The 8,110-nt window shown below is 57.5% G+C and overlaps 1 protein-coding gene across 1 annotated transcript; it reads right to left on the bottom strand.

Moving 5' to 3' along the window:
- Nucleotides 1-2,751: 2,751 nt before the first annotated feature.
- Slc39a4 (solute carrier family 39 member 4) lies at nt 2,752-8,036 on the bottom strand. The gene is made up of 12 exons (XM_027952144.3): nt 7,318-8,036; nt 6,618-6,902; nt 5,412-5,607; nt 5,156-5,316; nt 4,897-5,068; nt 4,432-4,604; nt 4,154-4,309; nt 3,964-4,083; nt 3,780-3,834; nt 3,527-3,679; nt 3,122-3,309; nt 2,752-3,041 (listed from the first exon to the last, which is right to left on the bottom strand). The coding sequence occupies exons 1-12, from the start codon at nt 7,507-7,509 to the stop codon at nt 2,913-2,915; spliced, it is 1,980 nt and encodes a 659-aa protein (XP_027807945.2). The 5' UTR covers nt 7,510-8,036; the 3' UTR covers nt 2,752-2,912.
- Nucleotides 8,037-8,110: the final 74 nt, after the last annotated feature.

Below are 8,110 nucleotides of genomic sequence, written 5' to 3'. Positions count from 1 at the left end.
AGCACGACCCTGGCAGATTCAGGGCTCAGCTTCGCCATTCAGAGGCCTTTGCCCTCCAGGTTTTCCCCAGCTCCTGCAGGGTGGGCCGTGGCGGGGGACTGTCCACTTCACACTCCTCGTGCACCCCACACACTCACCACAGGCAGGCAATGTACTGGGAGCTCATGGGTTTTTTTGTTTTGTTTGTTTGTACTGGGGATTAAACCCAGGGATACTCAACCACTGAGCCACATCCACAGTCCTTTTTATTTTTTATTTTTAGACAGGGTCTTGATTTTTTTTTTTTTTTTTTTTGGTGTGTGTGTTGCTGGGGATTGAACCCAGGGCCTTGTGCATGCAAGGCAAGCCCTCTACCAACTGAGCTATATCCCCAGCCTAGACAGGGTCTTGATACATTGCTTAGGATCTCCCTAAACTGCTGAGGCTGGCTTTGAACTTGCAATCCTCCTGCCTCAGCCTCCAGAGCTGCTAGGATTACAGGCATGTACCACTGGATTTTTCCTTTTTTTCCCTCTATACTCGTACTCATCTTGGCATATTCAGTATTCTGAGCTGGGTTTAGGAGACAGAGAGTAATTTCTAGATGCCTCTTTTAAGGTTGATGATGATCCTTAAAAAAAAAAAAATCTGTGCTGAGGCTTGTTGTGGTGGCACACGCCTGTAATCCCAGCAGTTTGGGAGGCCTAGGCAGGAGGATTATGAGTTCAAAGCCAGCCTCAGCAATTTAGCAAGGCATTTAGCAACTCAGCAAGACTCTGTCTCTAAATAAAATTTTAAAAGATGGGGCTGGGGTTGTGGCTCAAGTGGTAGCGCGCTGGGCAGGCATGTGCGAGGTACTGGGTTCAATCCTTAGCACCACATAAAAATAAATAAAGATTAAAAAATAAATAAATAAATACATAAATACATAAAAAAAAAGGCTGGGGATGTGGCTCAGTAATTAAGCACTCCTGGGTTCAATCCCAATTACCAGAAACAAATAAACAAACAAAAAAATAGAATCTGTGCTGGGTGCAGTGGCACACATCTGTAATCCCAGCAACTTGAGAGGTTGAGGCGGGAGGGTTCAAGTTTGAGGCCAGATTGGGCAATTTTGTGAGACCCTTATTCAAAACAAAAGTAATAAGGGCTGGGAATATAGGCCAGTTGGTAGAGGGCTTGCCTTGCATGCACAAGGCCCTGGGTTCAATCTCCAGCACCACAATAATAAATAAATAAATATACTTAAAAACGGGTCTGGAGATGTAGCTCAGTTGTAAAGTGCCCTTGGGTCTAACCCCCAGTTTCATCATGCTGAGGTGAGAATCCGTGTCTCAGAGTTGGCTGGAACATATGGCTTCTTGTTCCGCACCATTCATGGGGAAGTGTGTCAAGTCAAGGAGCTCTTGGATGTGGCCCTTCCTGCCCAAGTTCACCCCTGTTCCCTGAAGGCAGTACCCCCACCCAGCACAGGTGAACATCACCTGAGATGGACCTCTGGCTTTGCTGTTTGTGGACCTGATACTGGGTGAATGACGGGCTGGACCTAATGCCCCTAGGCTTCTCATTCCTTTTGCTCTCTTCTCCCAACCTTTTCTTTTACCTGGGGCGTGCATATAATGGCTAGAGCTCTGGCAGCTCTGGACCATGAGGAGTATTGTGGATAGAATTGTGTCAACCAAAAAAATATCTTGAGGGCTGGGGCTGTAGCTCAGTGGTAGAGCACTTGCCAAGCACTTGTGAGGCACTAGGTTCGAACCTCAGTACCACATAAAAAAGTAAATAAATAAAATAAAGGGTTGTGTCCATCTACAACTAAAAAAATTTTTAAAAAGATATGTTGAAGCTGGGCATGGTGGCGCATGCCTGTAATCCCAGCGGCTCAGGAGGCTGAAGCAGGAGGATGGTGAGTTCAAAGCCAGCCTCAGCAATGGCAAGGCACTAAGTAGCTCAGTGAGACCCTGTCTCTAATAAAATACAAAATAGGACTGGGGATGTGGCTCAGTGGTTGAGTGCCCCTGAGTTCAATACCCAGTACCCCCCCCCCAAATGTTGAAACCCTAACTGTCACCTCAGAATGTGACTTTATTTGGAGATAGGACCATTGCAGATGGCATTCCTTAAGATGAGGGTCATACTGGATGAAGGTAGACCATTAATCCAATGACCGCTGCCCTTATAAGCAGAGAAAATATGTACACAAGACAGTGTCGTGTCAGATGGAGGCAGATTTGAGCTGTGCTGTGACAAGCTAAGGAGCACCTGAGGCCACAGAAGTTGGAAAGGCTCATGGAGCAGGTTCTTCCCTGGATGCGGGGAGGGAGTGTGGCCCTGCTGGCATCTTGCCTTTGGAGTTTTGGCTTCCAGAACCGTGGGAGAACGCGTTTCTGTCGCGTTAAGCATCCAGTCTGGGCCAGGTGGTGGTGTTAAGGCCGTCCAAGGAGACGGCTGCCAGGGACTCATGGTGGACACTTTCTATGAGAACCGCAGGGCAAACCCAGTGACAGTGAGCTGTCACACTCTGGGCTGATTACCTCTGGGACTGCTTCTGTGTAAGAGCAAAAAGGCCTCTTGTGTGGAGCCCCTGGTGATGCTGGTTTTGATTGGGAATGGGGTCCCACCTGGACAGCTCCTTTGACCTGGTTCTCCGGGTGGGGGTCTTCACAGACAAGGGCTGGCGGCTGGAGGAGCCCAAGACAGCTCTCCTGGTGGCTGCAGGTTGGGCTTTCTTCAAATACCTCTTTGTTCTGGGCAAGGAGAGTACAGCAGGGCTTCAAGGATAAGGCTGTCTTTATTGAAATAGGGGCTCCAAACCTGGGGAGGGAGAAGGGGACTCTCGAGGCCCTGGGGTTCTCTGGCCGCTGAGCCCATCCAAAGGTATGAGGAGCCCTGGTCAGAGGCAGAGTCAACAGCTGTAGACAGGGGCAGGATTATTAAAGGGTGATATTGTCCTCGTACAGTGACAGCAGCAGCAGGACGGTCCAGCCGCCCAGCAGGCCCACATTGTGCAGCAGGAAGAGGAGCCAGGGCCTGCGGTCCCGCACATTGAGCATGGCCGGGAGCTGAGGAGGGGGCACTGGGTTAGGGGCCGGCTTAGGCACCTTCTCAGCTCCCCACCCCAGGCTCCCGGCTGCCCCCTGACCATGTCACAGAGCGCCACGTAGAGGAAGAGGCCTGTGGCTACTGCCAGGATCCAGGCCTCGCTCTCCTCGCCGACTCCGACTCCAAGCGCCACGTAGAGGCCGGCAAAGGCCGTGAGAGCCGAGGCCAGGTTCAGTAGCAGCGCACGGCGCACCGACAGCCCCGCGTGCAGCAGGGCCGCGAAGTCCCCTGTGGGCAGGGTCCCTTCCAGAGGTCCGCGCCGCAGGCAGGCCCAGCCCACCTTCAGGACTGACCCGCTGCTGCCCAGGGTAGCCAGCCTCACCACCTGGCGAGGTGCCCCCGGCGGCACCTAGGGTCCCCCCACTCCCCAGGGTCCCCCCACACAGAGGCCACGCCCTGACCGGTATCCCCGCCCACCAAAGCAGGCCTTGTCCCCGCAGCTCACCCAGCTCGTGAGGCACCTCGTGGCAGAACACCGCCAGGGAGGTGGCCAGCCCGGTCTTCCAGGAGGACGCGAAGGCCGCGCCCACGGCCAGTCCATCAGCGAAGTTGTGCACGGCGTCGCCCAGGGTGATCAGGTAGGGTAGCAGCCTCAGCTCTGCGGGCCCGATGGGCACGAGTCCTCTCAGGCCCACTCCCGCCCCGACGCCCGCCCACTGACCGCGGGCCCTGGTGCTCCGCGCCTCCCCAGAGCTCACCTGGGTTCAGCCTCCGGGTCTCGGGGTTCAGCAGCTCCGGGCTCTCCTCTGCCACCTGGGAGGAGCGAGGGGGAGCCCTGGCTGAGGTGGAGAAGGCGTCAGGCCTTGGCGTGGGGACAGGTCACGGGACTATGGAGGGTTCTCCTGAACCAGGCTCTGCATGGAGCAGGGGTGGCCCACTCACCAGGTCTGCGCTAGAGCCCTCGTGGGCCTGCTTGGGCTGCCGGAGCTCGCTGGGCGCCAGCTGCAGGGACACACCGTGGCTGTGGCCACCATGGCTGCAGTGCCCGTCCTTCTCTGGATCCTGTGGGGAAGGTGGTCAGGGGCTTTCAAGTCTCCTTCCTGTGTACCCACTGGGTCCCCACGAGCCTGACCTGGTCCTTGGGCAGCAGGATGTTGAAGAGGCTCTCAAACAGGAAGAAGATGTAAAGGCCTCCCAGCACAGCCAGTAGACGCCAGGTGGACTGTGGGCCAAGGCCCTCCCCACTGTGTGTGTGGTCCTCTCCACTGTGCGTGTGCAGCCCCAACACCTGGGGAGCAGAGTGTGGGCGGGGCGGGGGGATTTAGGGCCCACAGGGGTGAAAGGCTGGGTCTGGGGAAGGCCAGGAGAGGGAGGGAAAGGAAGGACTCTGGCTGATGGGTGAGGACAGACCTTGGGTGTCAGGTGCAGGAGGGCGTCACCAGTGAGTGCACCCACGGCCATGCTCAGGAAGGTCTGCATGACATAGTGGGTGGCAGAGCTGCAGCTGGCACAGGTCAGCAGCAGGAGGCCAAGCACAGCACAGAGGCAGATGAGTAGTGTGGCCAGGGAGCCATACAGATACCCTAGGGGGTGAGGCCACACTGAGAACCCCCTGCTTCCCAAGCCCAGCCAGGGGATGAGCAGGAGTTCACCAGGGCTGCCCGTGGTCCGCAAAGGCCTTTGCTTACGCTGGCCCTCCTATCTCAAAGCCTCCCTGAGCCCCCTTGCAGGCCTCCATCCTTGCCTGCCTCCCTCTCTACCTCCATTCCTCCCCTTTCCCAGTAGCCACTCCCTCTTCCCTAGGTGGGCCCCACTCCTGAGGCCAGCACCTTGGGGCACAGCCAGGTAGGCCCAGCTGGGGGGTTGGGCACGCACTCTCTGTCTGGCTGAGCTGGTCCTGGGTGGGTGACTTTGCCTGGGGGCGGCAGGCCCCGCTCAGTTGCTGCTGGAGCAGGGCAGGGCTCAATCTGGTCCAGGCTTCGGGGCTCACCCCAGTCTTCTCAGACAGCCCATAAACAGCCATTACCTCCCTGGCACTCAGGCACACCTGTGGGGAGGTGTGCAGAACAGGGGTCAGGGGCTGAGCATGCACCCATGGGGCCCCAGTCCTCCTAAGACTGCACAGGTGGCTCACCGTGTCCCACACACTGGAGCTGCTGTTGAGGGTGGCAAGGGGAACGGGGTCCCGCTTGTTGGCCTCCCTATCCAGTTGACTGTGGTCATCATGGTCACTGTGGTTGTGGTCACTGTGGGCCTCTCCACCCACTCCCAGGCGCTTCATCAAAGCTTCCAGCTCTGTTAGGAAGGACAGAAGTAGTGCCCAGTCTATGGGCTCCAGGTGCGCCCTTCCCAGGGACATGGAGCCTGGGGGGTCTCAGCCCAGGTCTCACCCGCCAATGTCATGTTGAGAGCTTCGCTGCTGTGCTGCCGGAACACAAAGTCCACAAAGTACTGAGGGCTTGGCAGGGCATGGAAGCAGGACCCGTTCCTGAAGTGGTCCAGCAGGGCGGCCAGGACAGGGCCCGGGTTTTGAGGAGCTCCGGCCTCCGCTGCCTCCTCCAGCAGCTGAGGGACGTCTACACAGGCCTGGGGAGGGGATAGTGATAGGAGCACCAGAATTATTATAGGGTTATTGACTGTTGATTATGTTAATTGGTATTAATTAGTGGGTTGAGTGAATGAGTCTATGACTGTAAGTAACGTGCCCATGATGCACTGTGAACTGCAACACTTAGAGACAGACTTCAGTTAGTGATGTAAGCGTCTACACCCAGTCATCTGCCACAAGCACAACTGAACTAGGACTTAAAAACCCAGACTTCTATGGGGCGACGGGACCAACAGGACCTGGACAAAGAGACCGGGGCCTCCGTTGCTGTTTTCCCCCCTGCACCAGACTCCTCTGGCTTGGATGAGTTCCAGCGACCCAGACTTAAGACATGTCACAGGTGAGCACCTGGGACCCTTGGCGTTGACTCAGTTAGGACTTAGAATTAGGATGTCTCAAGTGTGGTGAGCATTAATAAAACAGATTTGGTTGGATCTAACTGTGCCTCAGACTGAGTCTGTAGTAACCACTTACGACGGATGGGCCCCAGCCCCACCCTCAATGAACTTCTGGCTCCAGCTCTGCCTTCACCTGTTGGATATGTCTCCCACTGATTCACAGGTCTGCACCCACCAGCCTGATGCACTTCCTGGATTCGGAACCACTTCTTCCTTCTCACCTACGACCTGGCTAGCCTCAGTTCTTCTGGGGCCACAGCCCAGCCCTGCCCTGGCCCAGCTAGTCCAGGCCCCCAGTCTGCTCTCTGGCCTTCTTGGGGCGCCAGAGCCTTCCTGGTCTGCCGTCACTGGGGAACCCCACACCCTACTCCGTCTTCACTGGGACTCCTGGCTCTGGCAGTCCCTGACCCAGTCAGTGTAAACCCCTATGAGATCCCCCAGGGCCACTCTACCTCCCAAGGTGGCCCCAGAGCCTGGAGGGCATTGTGTGGGTGTTTCCCCTGCTTTAGTCAGGACTGACCCCCTAATGGCCCCTTCCTGTGTTCTGGCCACTGTACCCTACTTCCTGACCAGCCCTCATGGGCCCTCACCTCTTCCCCAGCAGGCTGGCCAGCAGACTGGGCCTTGATCTTCTGCAGCAGCTGACTTAGGCCCCGGGTCAGGGCCTCAGAACTCTCCAGTAGGACCAGGAAGTGGTCGGCATGGGAGGCCCAGCGGCCAGCCTGGATGTCTGCACATGTGCTCTCTGGATTGCTAAGATAGAGAGCTGCAGCGGCACTGAGGCGGGCTATGTACCTGGACTCTAGGACTGGTCCTGGAGCCAGCCCTGGCTTGTCAGGCCTACCCAGGGCCAAGATAGCCTCCACAGACAGGCACTGTGGGCAGAAACAGGTGGACAGGAGCTGGACTGGGCCCATCAGAGAGGGCAGAGGCAGGCCCTGGCAAGGACGGGCCCTAGGCCCTCTCTCACACCCTACCCTGCTCGTGCCCCTCACTTGGCTAGCACACACAAAGTCCCCACCAGTCAGACCCCCATCTCTGGGCTGTTTCTTCCTGAAGCCACTGCCAACTTCGCAGCCTGGGGAAAGGAGCGGAACTCTGTGTGTGGGGTGGGGGGCAGGCCTGTCAGCCCCCAGCAGGGGAGGAAAGGCTCTGGCCTGTGGTAGGCCTGGCTCTGGCCTTGGCCCTGGCCCGCCTCCTGGAGTTTGCCCAGCTCCCTTTGCTGCAGGCTGCAGGGTGGAGCAGGCAGGAAGCACCGGGGCTGGGGGACCCATCGGGTGGGGCTGTTACCTTTCCACACGGCCCGCTGGTACAGTGCACACGGTCCACCAGCGTATTTAATAGGCTGCTCAGCTCCTCTCCATCCAGAGTGCCCTGGCCTGAGGTGAGCAGGCTCAGCAGACTGGCAGGCTGGGCCACCACCGCTGTTACCACCGTCACGGCCAACAGCAGCCCTGGTGTGAGCTGGGCTAGGAACACCATGCTTGGTCCCCAGAGTGCTCGGAGCTGTGTGGAGTCTGTGTGTCTGAGCCAGTTGTGGGCTGCTGGGACCAGACTAGGGTTGGGCTCTCCAGGTCTGGCCCCAGCCCCAGGACCTCTCCCAGGTATTTCCTATAGGGCTCTGTGATTGGTTGCTGGAGGTGTCTGGGTTAACCATTCCAGTGACAGGTCCTCCCTGATAGCAAGGAGCTGAGCTGCTGCCTGCTGGGGAATAAGGACTGGGCTCCTTCCCCTCGGTGATGGCCTGGGCATCCCTTCCCTGCCTGCCTAACCCAGAGTAGTGGTGCAGGCCACCCCCTCTGCTCTCCCAAGGGCTCCAAGCACCCCCTCCTGGGACTCTCTCTGGAGGTCACCCTCAAGTCCATGCTGCTGGAACAGAGCAGCATGAATGGCACGTTGGCACCTCAGAATCCTCCCGCCAACACCTGCCTTGGTGCCTTCCCAGCTGTCTCCCCAAAGCCTGTGGCCCAAGTTGGGGATGGGGCTGTGGTCTCTGGGCCAGGGATGGGCTGCTGTGTAAGGAACCACAAAGGTGCTTGCTGAGTCAGGTACCGCACCCCAAGCCCTTCAGGGAAAATCCCCA

This window comes from Marmota flaviventris, chromosome 15 (assembly GCF_047511675.1).
Source record: "Marmota flaviventris isolate mMarFla1 chromosome 15, mMarFla1.hap1, whole genome shotgun sequence".
Taxonomy (NCBI): Eukaryota; Metazoa; Chordata; class Mammalia; order Rodentia; family Sciuridae; genus Marmota; species Marmota flaviventris.
Note: the sequence above shows the minus strand (reverse complement) of the source record. Positions and strands in the feature narration are given on the sequence as shown.

Coding starts and splice junctions, on each gene's coding strand:
- Slc39a4 (XM_027952144.3), bottom strand. CDS start 7,509: ATGGTGTTCCTAGCCCAGCTCACACCAGGGCTGCTGTTGGCCGTGACG. Junction 4,084..4,153: donor TCCTGCTGCCCAAGGACCAG/GTCAGGCTCGTG, acceptor CCTTCCCCACAG/GATCCAGAGAAGGACGGGCA. Junction 3,042..3,121: donor ACGTGGCGCTCTGTGACATG/GTCAGGGGGCAG, acceptor CCCCCTCCTCAG/CTCCCGGCCATGCTCAATGT.